This window comes from Pavona decussata, unplaced genomic scaffold (genome assembly GCF_977016875.1).
Source record: "Pavona decussata unplaced genomic scaffold, jaPavDecu1.1 SCAFFOLD_186, whole genome shotgun sequence".
In the NCBI taxonomy this organism is placed as follows: Eukaryota; Metazoa; Cnidaria; class Anthozoa; order Scleractinia; family Agariciidae; genus Pavona; species Pavona decussata.
In genome coordinates, this window is record NW_028145595.1 from 865,791 (window position 1) to 881,548 (window position 15,758).

At 38.9% G+C, this 15,758-nt stretch overlaps 3 protein-coding genes across 3 annotated transcripts in view; 1 reads left to right on the forward strand and 2 right to left on the reverse strand.

Annotated features, from left to right (window-relative positions):
• The first annotated feature begins 351 nt into the window (after window positions 1-351).
• On the forward strand, window positions 352-5,602 carry LOC146462577 (uncharacterized). Its single transcript, XM_085085367.1, has 2 exons — window positions 352-2,946; window positions 4,109-5,602. Exons 1-2 carry the CDS (start codon window positions 502-504, stop codon window positions 4,358-4,360), a joined length of 2,697 nt encoding a protein of 898 aa, XP_084941493.1. The 5' UTR covers window positions 352-501; the 3' UTR covers window positions 4,361-5,602.
• A 5,247-nt stretch (window positions 5,603-10,849) lies between these two features.
• LOC146462578 (mitogen-activated protein kinase kinase kinase 1-like) overlaps window positions 10,850-15,758 on the reverse strand; it is a 145,519-nt gene continuing 140,610 nt past the window's right edge. The window contains exon 18 of the transcript XR_014857109.1: window positions 10,850-11,098. The gene's annotated coding sequence lies outside the window, so the exon portion shown is untranslated. The remainder of the gene's footprint in view (window positions 11,099-15,758) is intronic.
• Window positions 11,434-15,729, reverse strand: LOC146462579 (trimeric intracellular cation channel type 1B.1-like). The gene is made up of 6 exons (XM_085085526.1): window positions 15,530-15,729; window positions 14,720-14,876; window positions 14,109-14,172; window positions 13,045-13,165; window positions 12,347-12,431; window positions 11,434-11,924 (listed from the first exon to the last, which is right to left on the reverse strand). The coding sequence occupies exons 1-6, from the start codon at window positions 15,648-15,650 to the stop codon at window positions 11,681-11,683; spliced, it is 792 nt and encodes a 263-aa protein (XP_084941652.1). The 5' UTR covers window positions 15,651-15,729; the 3' UTR covers window positions 11,434-11,680.

Sequence of the window (15,758 nt, forward strand, 5' to 3'; positions counted from 1 at the left end):
ATTCGCATTGCGATGAACACAAATAAAAGCTGTATCTAGAATTAATACAAGTACTTGGTGTTCCCTCCTTACTGCTTCCTTATAATCCACTTAATTTTCAGCCGCCGAGCTGTGCAAATCCAATTAGTTCTTAATAGCAGATCACTACTTAGTTAGTTATCTTGTATGCTTTTTTCAATTCTCTTACGAAAGCGAAAAATGAAATATAAGCAAAGAGAGAACTTTAAGAAATAAACAATTTAAACTGAAAGCTAAAACTACTCGTTATGCCCTTACGCGTTTTACTAAACAAACAGAAGCAACGATATGTGAGCCCTATCTCGCTAAAAGTCTTTCACATCAGAGATCGCCTGTTCATGAGGCTACCTTGTGCTTGAAAAGTACACAATGATAACGAGGAAGAATGGGAACACTTGGATTCACCTAAGGAAGAGACTAATACTACAAAATTAGCATTGAAAACAGAAACCCACGTTCCCATAAATTTCAGTTCCTCTGACTATGAGGGCATTTAATAGAGAACCTCCATTTCGATTTTGCAAAATGGCGTCGAAAGAGGGAGACGAAAACACTCAGGATCTAAACTCGATCTTGAAGACGATGGGAGAGCGAGGGGAGGAGGGCGAATTATGGAAGAAATACACGGAGCATTGCCTCTTCTTCTTTTCACAGCTGGTGTCGGAAACCTTTAGCCAAAGCTTTGATAACTGTATGATACTTCAAACCTACGGGAGTGCAGCTGAAGATTTAAAGAGCCTAGCACCCGATGATGTTGGCGATTTAGATATAGTCATCTGTCCTAAATCCGATGATCTGATGATCCACGACGAAATGATCGAATATTCGGAGAACCCAATGCACGTGAAAATCAAAGGTACCGATCACCCCGTTTTGCGATCCTGCCTGGTGCAGGGCACTGAGTACGTGGCTACTTCAGCCTTGAAGAATTTCCACTCTGCAATTTATGGGAGTTCAGCGCCACTTCTGGTCAATCTTGCAATCCGTGCACTAGAGATCTCGTCTCGAGAAAAGTGGGCAACAAATGTTTGGCAATGGAAGAACAACGAGTATTGTCCAGCTCTACAACTTGATTTCGCCCAATCATTTGGTTTAATTTCTAAGGAGATCGAGCAGCTGAAAAACCCGCAGGCATTGCAGAATATCGACTTCGCGGAATGGGAATGGCTTGCCCATGCGTGCTGCAAATCCAGTGGGAGCAAATATTCAAAAGAACACGCTAATGTGTTCAAGGAATTAATCGAGTTTGCTAATGAAGTGAAAATGTCCTACTATGAAAAAGGTCTGCTATGCCAACCAGAAGCATTTCCACTTTTAATTCAAGACTTAGTTTCCAGCGAACGCGTTAAAAACTTTAGAGACAGAGTTCGCGAGATCGAAAGTCGAACACAAAACGAAAGCGGAAGAAGGGATGATGACTTGGAGGAAGCAGCAGATCGAAAACGTAAACAATATGCCACGCCAGAAAGCTGCCACGACAACGGAAGCGGGAGAAGCGAGGAAATCGTTTCAGAAGGGACTTTACGGACCAAAGAAGAGTCATCTGTTACGGCAGAAAATGATGAAAATCAACGGTCTTCTGAAGTTTTTACATCCACTTCAAGCCAAGAAACATTCGCGAAAATATTGCAGAATTTTGACAAGTCTCCAGGAAATCAGACGCCAAAGCAGTCAACTGAACAAAACGAGAATGGGAATGGAAAGAGTGGTCAGAAGAAGGACGGACACGAAAAGCCCAAGAGTGAGAGCCAAAGTGAGCCAAACGCAGAACAGCAACCGTCAGCAGTGGAGCCCGATCCTTCAAGGGTTGTGGTCCCAGAACGCAATCCGAACGATGGATACGAAGATTTAAAGTCCATTTCAAAGAAAAGAGACTTCATCACCGAACACATTTTCAAACCAGTCACTGAAGAAGCCAAACATGCCCCCAACTCGACGGTCTCTCCGAAGGCACCCATTGCCGGCGGGTATGATTTAGTCCCTGCTTTGAGATCTCCAGGATGGCCACAGGTCGCACTGGAGTGGATAAAACGAGAGCGCAAATGGCCCTCACCAGACATAGTCCACAAGGTAGTTCAAGATGGATTCCATTTGGTTGTCAAGCCACCAAAGAAGGGAGGCAATCCGGAATGCGACTTCAGAATCTCCTTTTCACATGCAGAATACCTGTTAAGCTACGAGATGAATGACGTTCAGCGAGAATGTTACCGCTGCCTAAAGAAATATCATCGAGCACATCTTAAAGAGCCAAAGGGTTTGGTGACTTTCCATCTGAAAAACATTTTTCTGCAAACGATTGAAGAAACCGGTGCCGAATTGTGGACCGAAAGCAACAGAGCTGAGTGCGTGATGAAACTCTTCGGAAACCTTTTGGAATCTCTTATAGAAAAGAACTTGCGGCATTTCTTTGTCAATTCATATAATCTGTTTTGCGAAGATTACATTGAAAGCCCAGAGATTCTTGACGCTTTGGCTGAAAAGGTTGTGGAGATCATGGAAGATCCGATGAAAATTGCCAAGTCAATCCAGAGCGAAGAAGCTGCAAAACTAGCGAAAAAGGAAAAATTCGTTCCACTCGGGGAAACTGCCAGACAAAAACCTGGAGAAATGGAAGCACCTTCGACCAGTGGCAACGATGACAGCCAATCAAGTCTACAACTGTCAACAGTTCCTATTGAAGTGGGCGCCACTCATCAAGGAAGGAGTTCGAACACAAGTTATAGTTTCCACGACCTGAAAGATGTCTACCTTGCCACTGGACAGGAACTGATCGACAAGGCCTTTAATGACGATCACATACTCGACGTTTCCGACGCTCTGGAAATGTCGTTGGTGGAAGATCTCAAAGAGATGACAATAAAGCACAACATGCAAACGGAAGACTTCCTGAAAGTGTTTGAAGCCTGCTGGGGCTTAGTCTACCTGAGGGTTGGTAAACTGTAAATATTTTTGATCAATTTTATGGTTTTTGGATAGACTTTAATATAGGTGTCCCTAATTTGTTTACTACTATTTAGTAAATAAACCCCTTCAGGCGGCTGGTATGTCGGCTGATAATGTCCGCAACTGAGAGATTGTCTGAAAAATGAATATTTGGCCGAGAAGCGAAGCTTCGAGGGCAAATGTGAAATTTTGAGAACAATCTCTCGGCCAAGGACATTAACAGCCGACATACCAGCAAGCCAGAAGGGAATTATTTTTTTATAACCCTCCCATTAATTTTTATATCGCGCGAAAACCGCTCGTAAAGAAGCCAGTGTTGATCTTAAGGCGCATGCGCGATTGACGTAAACAAGTACATTTGATTGACTTACAGGAACTTTATTTTCACTGTGATTGGACCAAAACTTGACAAACTGACTCGGTTTGCGTAGGAAACTCTACTCGTAACTTTCTTCACCTTCAAAAACGTTGACAGCATGTTTTGTTGAGATTTTTGTACTTTCCGGAACAGCATTTGCGACCAGCTTTTTGCTGTAAACATGACTGGACATCTACATAATGAGTTTGTTTTTCTTCCATGTAAAATAATAAAGATGAAAAGGTGAAACTTTTGAGCTGGCTTTCAGTTTCCGCTGGCTTTGTTTCTTTTCAATGGAAATAATAGGAGGGCAAATATCGACGCAGGCGGGGGGTTATTGCGTGATAACCGTCCTGTGAATTTGCACCACTTGACGTAAAGTAGCCAATAAAATCACGCGAAAATTGATGGGTGGGTTATAATAAATTGTAAACTAGATGCCGGTTTATGTTACATTTTACAGATTTGGCAGTTTCACTAACAGAACCGAGGACATATTCTTTGTTAATGCAGCCTCAGGAATTTCAGTCTGAGGCCGAAACACTTTCGATAGAATTACAAATTGAAATCTAAATTGATTAACTGTTTTGATCCTAATTTTAATGATGCCAGTCATTGAATATCTTTCTTATTCTTTTTATTAATTTAACGAAAGCTAAAAAAAATTTATTTCTAGTTCGGTTCCTAAAAATAACGCTCGGTATAAGTCAATCAAGATTGTACTGTATTATGCTGTGTTATCTTGTATTGAATTTTATTCAAATTAGTTGTATTGTTTTCATTTTGAAGGTTTGGATGAGCAGTGAACCAAACATGAAGCGTCGTATGCTTGATGTTTTCCAAGGCGTTGTTCAAACTATGAAGTGGATGGCGACGCAACCCGACATTGCCCCGGAAAATGTCGGAGCTATTGTGGAAAGAATGGGTGACCCTGATGCTGGAGATCCTTTTGACCTGAACGACCTGTTGCCAGCTGGCATTGGAACACAAGTTATGAACAGATGGCTTGATAGTTTTGAAAAAAGACCTGATAATCCATAAGACTGGGATATCCCTCATACGGTAAGAACTTTGACCTACTACACCTTTTCACAGTTTCGTCATTCTCATTCCATCTTAATTCAAAAGAGGATGAGCCAAGAGTATTGGGGCTGTGTTCTCTTAACTCGTCCTCTCTTGTTAGGGGTCATACACGGCCACAATAACAATAAATGTATGGGATTTTGGCCGATTTTAAACCTCGGTAACTTCGCTCAAAATTGTCCGACTATCAAAATTTAAAAATCATCTATATCTAATCAAGCTACATCATTCATCGGATCGAAAATTAGAACGTTATACAATGTTAATAACCTGTCAAGAGCTCTTCCCACCTATCGCGTGTAATTTTGTTTCAAATTTTCATATTTCGATCAGGCGAGTTTGTATGAAGTTTTAAATTCCATTTACGACCGTAATATCCTGAATCTCTCCTCTGTATTTTCTGAAAATAGTGTTATAACTATTACCCCTCAAAAAACAAGTTCGCTATCAAAGTCAGAGTAATTCAAGGGAAGTTACAGACGTTCAAAGTCAACCAACACTCCATACATTAAAGTACTTTTGGCCCGGCTGTTTGCCAAACTGATACCGACTAAGCGTTGGGTCTCATGAATTGCCTAGCAATTCAAATAGCGGTGTATTATATTATCTCAATGAAAGTAAATACGGGTGATATTCCATTAGACTGACGTGACCGCGTCCACATTAATGCGCTTTCGTTTCATTAGTGTGGACAGGCCGGCGAAAACGGAGACTTTTGACTGAAAACGATGACGTAAATAGTGTCACACGACATCGCTTTCAGTCCAAATCCGAGCATCTCCATGCACATACGCAGCCCTAGGTCGCAGTCGATTTCATTGTTTTGATCATTTTAATGTGGACAGGTGAAAACGATACAAAAAAGGCTAGTGTAAACAAACCTTTTAGGCGTAATCAAAATGGGGCCTAAGAATTTGACAGAAAAATAGGCTCATTTACGCCATAGAAAAAAATTGATGGGAAGAAATCCAAAAATGTTTTGTAATAAACAAACGTTTTTGGCGTAATGAAAATGGGGCCTAAGAATTCGAAATAAAAATAGACGCATTTACACTACAGAAAAAAATAGGTGGGAAGAAATATAAAAATGTTTTGTATTAAATATAAAATGTTTTCCCGGTTCGCGATCGTCTAGCATGATTATTACACACCGGTCGGGTAAAATAAAGATGCTTTTGGTCACTAACAATTAGGGGCCTAAACTTTTTATTCATGGCTTTGGACGTAATATATCAAAAACGAGAAAGAGTGTTTAATCCCATTTCCAAACACAAGGAATTGGATCAGTGTACAACCGAGGCGCAGCCGAGTTTTTTTAACCAACTTCGAGGTGTCTGTACTATAGCTTCTCAATTATAAACCATTTACAATTCTTAGTTGGAGAAATTAAAAGCAAAAGTTCACCCAATTTTGATAATTAATCAAGAACATTATTTTCCTGTACAATTATTATACCTATTACCGGATTTGGTGCTTATATATCTAGGAGTGGATTCATTTGAATTCCAAGCCCACGGAATACTGATATTAATTAACAATTAGACGGCGAGCTCGAGGTTTCTATCGGCTATCAACTATCAAAGGCGATAGAAACCGAGAGCGAGCCGTCTAATTGTTTTAGCATACCTCAGTGATCGATCTATGAAGCAAAAAAATATTTTTATGTCACAAATTTTGATATATTTGTGCAATGACGCATGCTAAATCGCGCGCGTTCTGACACTGACTGCCGTCTATCGATCGATAGACGGCACCTGTGTAGCCAATCAGATTGCGCGTTACGCGATAGTCGGTCACTGAGGTATGCTAATTGCTAATAGAACTGATTTGATGATTTATTCCTTCTCACGTTACATTTGTACATATTTGATGCTGATTATAAAGATTAAATTTTGTTGTTGCTGCGAAAGGAAACAGTGCTGTTTCCACGAAAAACTTTAAGGTTTGCATTGAAGGGAATCATTTTGGACAGTGATGGTTCATAAATGTTTCCACAACAGTGGTTTCACCGTTTACAGGAAGCGGCGGCTTCTCTATAACTGTTTGTTTAGTCTCCAATTAGCCGAAAGAAACTAATGACTTATATATATTTCTTTTACTTGAATACTGCTTGTTTTGGTTCCAACGAGAACTAAAGAGTTAGGGCCAGTTAATTAAACAAAGTCTAACTTAGGCCGCGGCTTAAGGCCCGGTTCATACGTCGAACTTTACATGAGCCGAACCTAATCATTTGGTTCGGCGCATGTAAAGATCGACGTATGAATCAGTTAGGATCGACAGATTTGTATTTGGGTCGACCCGCCGTTCTATTCGACTGCGCCAGTCGAATAGAACGGCAAAAGTTCGACTTCGATTCATACGTCGAACTTTACATGTGCCGAACCAAATGCATACGTTACGCATAAATTATATAAATTATATCTATCCCAGAGGTCTGCGCGTTCCATCGACTTGGCATGCGCAAAGGACTTCATTCTGAACAAGATGGCGGGAAAAGAGGAATGTGCTTGTTCTTCTTGTTTCGAAACAACTAAATAAACTTGTCTGAGATACGAAAGATTAAAAAAAAAAAAGAATCTATTCTTGATGTGCACACGCACTTCAAACCGACAGAAACTTTCCAATACAGGCTATATCAAAAGCAAAGCGTCAAGACTTCTCAGAACAAAATCTTCAAAAACAACATTTGAAGAAAATATTACTCTAATCAAACAGAGATTACGCTACAGATGTTACCTCGATAACCTTATAGATAAAACTCTTTCAGAAGTCAATTTCAGCGAAAGAATGTCGGCACTACAAAACAACGAAAAAAAGCGCAAAAACATTTTGCCGTTTGTTACGGAATATCGCCCTTCTGTGCCTAACCTAAAACCATTCAGATGAGTAAATGGCACTTGATAGAAAATCAGCCTCTGCTAAGAGAGATCTACAAAGACCCTTCCCTACTTTCGGACAGAAAGGGGAGATCTTTGAAAGACGTACTCGTAAGAGCAAATTAGTATTGAAGGTCATATTCTTCCTATCTCAACCAATAGGAGCCGTGTTTGGCCTGTCTTAATAATAATAATAATAATAATAATAATAATAATAATAATAATAATAATAATAATTTATTCACTTAATATAGTGCCTTTTAACATTAAAATGATCAAAAGCGCTTTACATGAATTTAAAAATTTTATATAAAAATAAAATAACTATAAAGAATTATAAGAAATATCGATAAACTTAAATAAACTATTGACCACCTCCAATTCCATTTTACCAAACAAGCTTTTCCATGTCAGATAGTTTTCTAGTCTGGGATGCAAGCCTTCTTGCTACCGTCAGCAGCAGCCAATGTTTAGATACGATCGGTGGCAAAATTGAAGCAAACTATAAGCAAGGAACCGCACAACGAAAATGCTGAAGGTATACGCAGGATCTGTAAAAGATCTAATCAGCCAAAAATATAAATGAATCAAATTTATGCAAGGCTGGGCTTAACACGACAGCAACATGATAGAGACCAAACCGAGAATCAACAGAATGCGGCAACCGTGGACAGCTGTTTCGAGCTGGTCGACTCGCGTTGGTGTTCTACTTTTTGCTGTGCCACACCGTGCTGACAAGAGCCAACCAGCTCGAAACAGCTGTCCACGGTTGCTGCATTCTGTTGATTCTCGGTTTGGTCTCTATCATGTCGCTGTCGAGTTAAGTTGTCTACGCAGTCCAGCCTTGCATAAATTTGATGCAAAATCGAAAACGGCTTAGAACGTGGTTTTGTTAAACACCATCTAAACCGTCTTTTAATAACTGACCCTTCATGTTTGTTTAATTTAGGTATATTTCGTTTTCTCTCGTAACGTTGTGTGCTTCGTGACCTGGCCTTTGAGTTCAGGCGAGGCTGAGTTGACTTTGGTGTGATACAAAACTTCCCTACCTTTCATACGAAAATGATGTTCTTCTGCTAACTCTTTTATATTGACTTTGTTTTGATACAAAACCTCAATGTAAATATAAACGAGTTAGTATAGAACATCTTCAGTTCATATCTAAGGTAGTGAGGTTTGTATCACAACAAAGTCAACACCAGCCTCGCTTTCACTCAAAGGCCAGGTCACCAGGCACACAACTGTAAAATTGGTTATTACTGTGTTTTGTCTAGAGCAGGGAAACTGCTATTGTTTCACCTCCATGGAAACTAATGATTTTTACATTTTTTTTTTTGGTGTGGATAATGTTTATTTCATATCTTAGCAAACTAATGACTTTTAATCATTAATAAATGATTTGTCTTTGCAAAATGTCGTTGACCTTGTCTTAAAACTAAGGGAACTGGTCATAACAAGTTTGTTCGAAGAGCAACCACTTTGTCTGGGATGGGGGGGAGGGGGGTGGGGGGTTATTGAAGACACCACCTATCTCATGGAAATTACCGACAAAATTACCGGCTTTCAAATTTCAGTTGACACAGAAATATTCAGCTAGCAATAGTCAACATTGCTAGATAAACAAGAAAAGTGAAGTTTGAATTTCATTGGCGTGATAGAGGGGTGGCCAGCCAATAAACACACCATCTTTTGAGGTTGAGGAAGAGGGGGGGGGGGGGGGGGAGGGGAGGCAGAGAACACCATCTATTTTGTGGTTTGGTGGGTCCTGTTCGAGTATAGTAGTTTTGACCGCTTCCCTTGTTTCTTTTTATCCGCATACCGCCTGTCTCCAAGGAAACTAATGACTTTTAGGTTTCATATATTTGCCCTGCTCATATTGGTTCCTGCGTGCGGTAAAGATCAAAGTTTATCGTAAATCAGTGATATAGTCATTTATTCAGCTACCATTTGAACTGCCAACACAAACTTATGAATGGTCATGAATTGCTGAATTGTTTTGATACACCCTTACTCGAACGCACTTCCAAATATGGAGTCAAAATCCAGGTTGTTTGTCCGAATGACGTGTGTTTTGCCGGATGTTTTCGGGCGAGGTGTCAAACAAAACTTCTGTGAGATGAAGGCGCCTCTACATGTCCACCAATAAAATCACTGCTTTCTTTTCTTATTTACATGTTGTTTGTTTTGGTTTCGAAACAAACAAGTCGAAATGGCGCAAAAATGTCGCCTCGCCTGATTACCTTTATCCAGGATAAAGGGGAGTGACGAAAAACATTCGAAAACAACAATAACATGAACGAAAAGCATGAGTTTTCAAACATTTGGTATGTTAATATCGGGACTGCTGAACTGTAAACTGATTTATTTGTAATAGTTTCCAATGTCAAGAGCTCTAATATTAATACGATTGCTGTTAGTACTTAAGCTAAATAATCGTTTACGCCAACTTGTTATTTGGAAACTAAGACAGGGATTATGGAAATAATGTAAGAGAAAAAATTAAGACATTCCATTGGTGGAGATAAGTCTCATCCCGGCAATTGTAGGGTTGCTGTGTGACCATACGAATGAGCGACCTGAAAAATATCTTTAAATCAGCAATTCGAGTTCACTCACTAAACTTTCAATATGAACTGCTCAAATGAAATCAAGCATCTGCCTCATGGCCTTACATCGATCTGGAAGAGAAGCGAGAACTACGAAAGCAGAGGGAACAGCTTGGCGACCAAGTTAATAAGGAGTCAGTTTGCCAGGGGAGAGCCTGCACTAAGTTGTCGCAGAGAAACGGCGCAACAAGACATTCACAGGAGTCAACATCAAACGGACGTTTTACAAGCTTATGGAATTATTCCTCCACAAGTTTTTTCAAGTTGCCATGGCCCAGTTCTTGATTTATCGACGGAGTTTGCCGCTGTACCTTCAAATGTTAAAGAAATCGTAGCAGGGTTTTTAGGATGAGAGTAACATCTATGTAAAAAAAAATCTCCGTAAAAAACACTTTAATTGTCTGTGGACATCTTGAATTCATTCTTTTGATTGTATGAAAAAATGTTGCCTAAAATACAAGTTTTTGAAAAGATAATCGTGATGGTTATTATCAGAAGAAAACGCAAAGAAATATTAAAACCCTAAAATAGTAATAATAATAATAATAATAATAATAATAATAATAATAATAATAATAATAATAATAATAATAATAATAATAACAAATGCCGACCATAATTGGGATGGGGCGGAGATTTCACGGGCAAACTCGATGCGAGGAAAACATAAGTTTAAATAATTTAGCACAAAGCTATTAATGCAGGTTTTTGTCATTTGATGATATAATATCCTAAGCGCTTGTAATCGTTTAACCCAAAGAATAACAGATCAAAGTAAAGTTTCATTTTTACAAATTTTGTTTTGCTTGTTAGGCCACGCTAATATAAAACGTTCATTTCTATTCGCCCTCTCAAAAGAAAGTAGGTCGGTCTTTAAGAAGAAAAAAAAGAAAGAAAGAAAGAAATGTCGATAAATACATAAATAATTCCAAGCGAACCTTGAGTATATCTTCCCCGCGACTGCCTTTTCGTTTATAAATATACCGTTTATTTGCCACATTGCACAATCAACTGAATATAACTATTGTCGCTGTCGCTCAAAAACGTATTCGAACAAGTCGTTAGGAAAGCTACGCTAGATCAAGTGTAACCATTCAAATGAAAGCTGCTGAGCAGTACTTTCCTGTGGTGCTGTTTATTATGCTGTACAAGGTGGTTCTAATTTTTGAGTCCGTGACTGAAATCCTAAAGTGTGACCATTCAAATGAAAGCTACTGAGCAGTACTTTCCTGTGGTGCTGTTTATTATGTTGTACAAGGTGGTTCTAACTTTTGAGTCTGTGGATGAAATCCCAAAGTGTGACCATTCAAATGAAAGCTACTGAGCAGTACTTTCCTGTGATGCTGTTTATTATGTTGTACAAGGTGGTTCTAACTTTTGAGTCTGTGGATGAAATCCAATCCTAAAGTGTGAGCATTCAAATGAAAGCTACTGAGCAGTACTTTCCTGTGGTGCTGTTTATTATGCTGTACAAGGTGGTTCTAACTTTTGAGTCTGTGGATGAAATCCCAAAGTGCGACCATTCAAATGAAAGCTACTGAGGACTGAGTATTTTTCTGTGGTACAATTTATTATGCTTCAAGGTGGTTCTAAATTCGAGTTCGTGGAAAAAGATTTGAAGTGGGGTCATTCAAATAAAAGCTACTGAGGCGTAATTAACCTCCAGTGATGCGGTCATTGTTTTTTCAAAAATTTTCACACAAGAACTCTTTTCTTCCTCCACAAAGTTATAGTTAGTCTGCCATCTCTTCGTGTATGAGTAATCGGATTATCCTGTCTCTTCCCTTCACTGAGCTTTACTCTTTCTTCTTCTTGCTGTCTGAAGTGTTAGCCTTTTCAGCTGGTTCTCTAAACAGTACAGCAGCCACAGCCTTCTCCAGATGCGTGAATGGATCACTTGTGTTACTTAGATACATCACAACTTGTAGGACGGACCCCACGCAAGCAATGCACAGGAGGACTTCAGATGTTGTAAACTGTACCATGTATTTCCGAACCATTATGAACAGAATGCTACCAACTATGGACAGTTTAGTGACGCTGAAATGACGAATGACATTCTTTGTAAGCTAAGATCCCGTAATTTGCGCCGATTGGGGGTGGGGCGACGGGGGAAACACAAATGCATTGAGCAAAGTGAGGACATTTTTAATTTTAAATTTTCTTAACTTTACAATTATCATGCTGATTTGTGATTAATTAATTAATTAATTAATCAATTAACTAATTAATTAATAAGTAATAGTAGTATTGTAGTAAACTTGAAGAGCTGTTAATTATATTTGACTATTGCTATTTCTAGCATTCCACTTGAAATGTTTTCTGTAATGTTTACATTGACACGGTCCTTCTGTGATCATTCAACAATTTTACAGACTAATGTGTGGTCACTAGGGTGGGGTGCCTTGGTACCAATGGACTGACCCCACCGCGATGGCTGGATAAGACTGGATAAAACTTACAATGATGGATAAAGTGCTTCATTTGCAGGTTCCACTTTTCCTTGTACAAACTTTACCACAGGTCTTAGCAGCCTGCTGCCCGCTCCTATGTTAAACAGGAAACAGTTTTCAACTTATAAACTTTTTCGCTCTACACTTCTTTGATTTCATTACAAAAACTATTTGAGACAACAGATAATTTTGTTCTGACATTGTTAAGGTATAGTTTCCACACTAATGTGTGACTTTGACCCTCAAGATTTATACTTCCTTCCATCAATGTCTTCTGCTTCTTGAATCTTCTGCAAATGGAGCTTTGCCTTCACGTTTGAAGCATATTAATTTTCCATGAAGATAATAGGGATTTTTCATTTTAGTGTGGAAACAGTGAAAATTTGACCCTGTATTATAATTTAACATGTACCTTGGAAATATTTTTGGGGAGAAGGGATGGCGCAATGGTGAGAGCACTTGCCTCCCACCAATGTGGCCTGGTTCAATTCCTGGACTTGGCACCAGGTGTGGGTTGAGTTTGTTGTTGGTTCTAATGTCCTTGCTGCAAGAGGTTTTTCTCCAGGCACTCCGGTTTTCCCCTCTCCTCAAAAACCAACATTTCCAAATTCAAATTTGATCTGGAAAGTGACTCCCCAATATTTATTTCAGTGACGTAATAATTTTTGACTGTGTTTTAGAAATTATGAATGAATTATACTGCTAACCTTTTGCAGTTCCTATAGCAATCATAACAAGCCAGGCATCAGGGTATTGGGGTGAAGCCATTTCCACTCCTTTGAGAATATTCTTGGCTCTGTGAGCTTCTTTAAGTACCAGAAGTGCAATCTATTATATACACAAACAGAGCAACAAAATAAGATGACATGAAAGAGTCTGACATTATTCTGCCATGAAGTGTTCAGTTAGGGAAATTGAATTTAACATTTGAAAGTACAGAAAAATATCCTCTTATCTGTGGAAATCATTGCCTTCATTCTTTAATCCTGGGAACTCGGATAAGTAATGCTACATACAATGGTCTCTTATAGAACTAAAGTTAGCCATTGCTGTGCTGACTTGCCTTATGCGATACTAGCCTGTGTCTCACCAAACCAGATAAATGGGGATAACATGGCTGATGCGACTAAATTTATATTGACCTGACACAGGTGCAGATCCAGACCAATTTCCACTATTTTACGAAAAATGGTTGGATTTTTGACAATAAATTTTTAGAACAAACGAAAATTCCCAGGTTTGAGTAATTGAAAAATGCCAGTCAGAGTCACTTGAAAACCCTCAAAATGGCACTTTCAGGAGCTAAAATTTGACACTTTCCCAGGGAAGCATCATCATCATATCTTCATTTACCCTCGGATTTTAGAGTAGCTTAATGCAGCTGATATCTCCGAGAATTTTCCCACCCAACCATGAGAATATACACACACAGACCAGACCACAACACCGGGAAGTATGTCCCCTACTCTGGGTAGCATGTCCACTAGAACCCTACAACCTAAACTTGTGTTTCGCACTTCCATTATCGGAAAACATTCACAGTTTTTTTCCTGGATCCATACCTGCCTCAGATATATTTTTCTAGGCGCAGGAGAAATCTATGGGGAATTCTATGAAATCAAAAGGGTGGGCCAAAATCTCTATGATAACTTTATATTTCCTATACATGGCCAGACAGCCAATTTTGTCAAGTTTTTTTTTACCCACAACCCTCCTTTTGTCCTAAACAGTAACACTGATTAATAATAAATTTATTAACTATTAAACATACCCAAAATGGCTTCAACATGAATATCTTGGTAAACAAATCCAATGGACAAAAGAACACAAGATACCTTCAAAACAAAATAAAAAACTGCTTTAAACAAAAAGCACTTTTTTCACATAATATAAAACTGTACATGAACTGTGACCTTCTCAACTTGCTTTTGTAATTTTAGTAATTTAACATTTACTTTACAGTAACCCTCCCCAGTCACATATATACGTAATTATTGGTTGCAGGAGCTCATGACCTCCTGTTGGTCATGGGACAAACATCCTGCATGCTGCTCCTGATAGGAGCACTCGGACTTTCTCTATTTCCAAGTATGCCTGTGTCACTTACTGAATAATACATCATTATCAATAAAATTATTTTTTTTTTGCATAGTTTGGCCTGAAATAGGGTCATGGTTTGAAGAACTAGGTGGCACATCTCTTACCCTATCAAAAATTCTGAGGAGTAACCCCCCCCCCCCCCTCATCCCCATCTGAGCTCAGAGTTGCTGTACCACACCCTCACTCATTCAAGGCCTTCCTCATCCCATTATACCGACCAGGTAGGTAAACTAATTTGTAAAACTGTTCAATTATGATTATTTGTTGTCTCCATGTACTTACCAAATGAGAGTCAGAATAGCGATTTCTTGTATGTCCAACAATGGCAGAACTAGAGAGTTTCCTAACAAGAAGTTTGCCATGATGGTACCAGCAAAACAAGTAAGGACACTTGATACCCAGCAAGACATAGGGTGTGTGTATGCAAATGACAATGAACCTGCAATTTATAATATTATAACAGACACAGAACATGTAAGTTTTTACTTACAGCTGAGTTTTCTGCAAGGGAGGATGAGAATCGATTAGGTTAAGGGAGGGGTGGGCAAAGATGGCATTAAGCTTTTCTTGAATAGTTTAATAACAGAGACTTTGAAGACAATTGAAAACTAATGATCAGCATTTAGATTCTTCTAACTACAGACAGGGTATGTCAGATTTCGATACCTTGTTGGAGGCACCCCACAGAAGCTTATATAATAGTTTGCCTGAACTTCGCAAAATGCACTCGGTCATTAAATGTTTATGTAAAAAAAACCCTACTATACTGCTTCTTTTTTGTTGTTCTATAAAAGCCACGTGACCTAAACAGCTGCAAGGTTTGGGCGAAAACATACTGCATTGTCTTACCTCAAAGAGTGACTGACTTCAAATATTAAGCTTATATTTTTAGAATTATTTTTATCATTCAATGTTTTGACAAGGAGGGAAGGCTTTTTTTTCAGTTAGCAAGTCCTACACTTTTCTAGGCCTCTTTTGCTAGAGTTTCAAACAAAAACGTTGCTACAAGTCAAATACATTTAGTATATGGACATCTGGAGTCGAGACAATCGACATAAGGAGATATATAAGCTAATTAATAATATTTCTTACCTTCTCCCATCCGCAATTTCAAATTCATGATCGTGTAGTGAACACACTGTAGCACAGGAAACATGGGAATCTTAGCAAACTGATCGGCATATAACTTAAAAACATCGTAAATCTGATCCATGACTCTCAAACACTTCTACCGCTCAGCAACGAAGGAACGATCGATTCGAAAGAGTCTCGAACGAATATAATCAGAAGAGATTGAGCCCACAAATGATCAGCGGCTAAC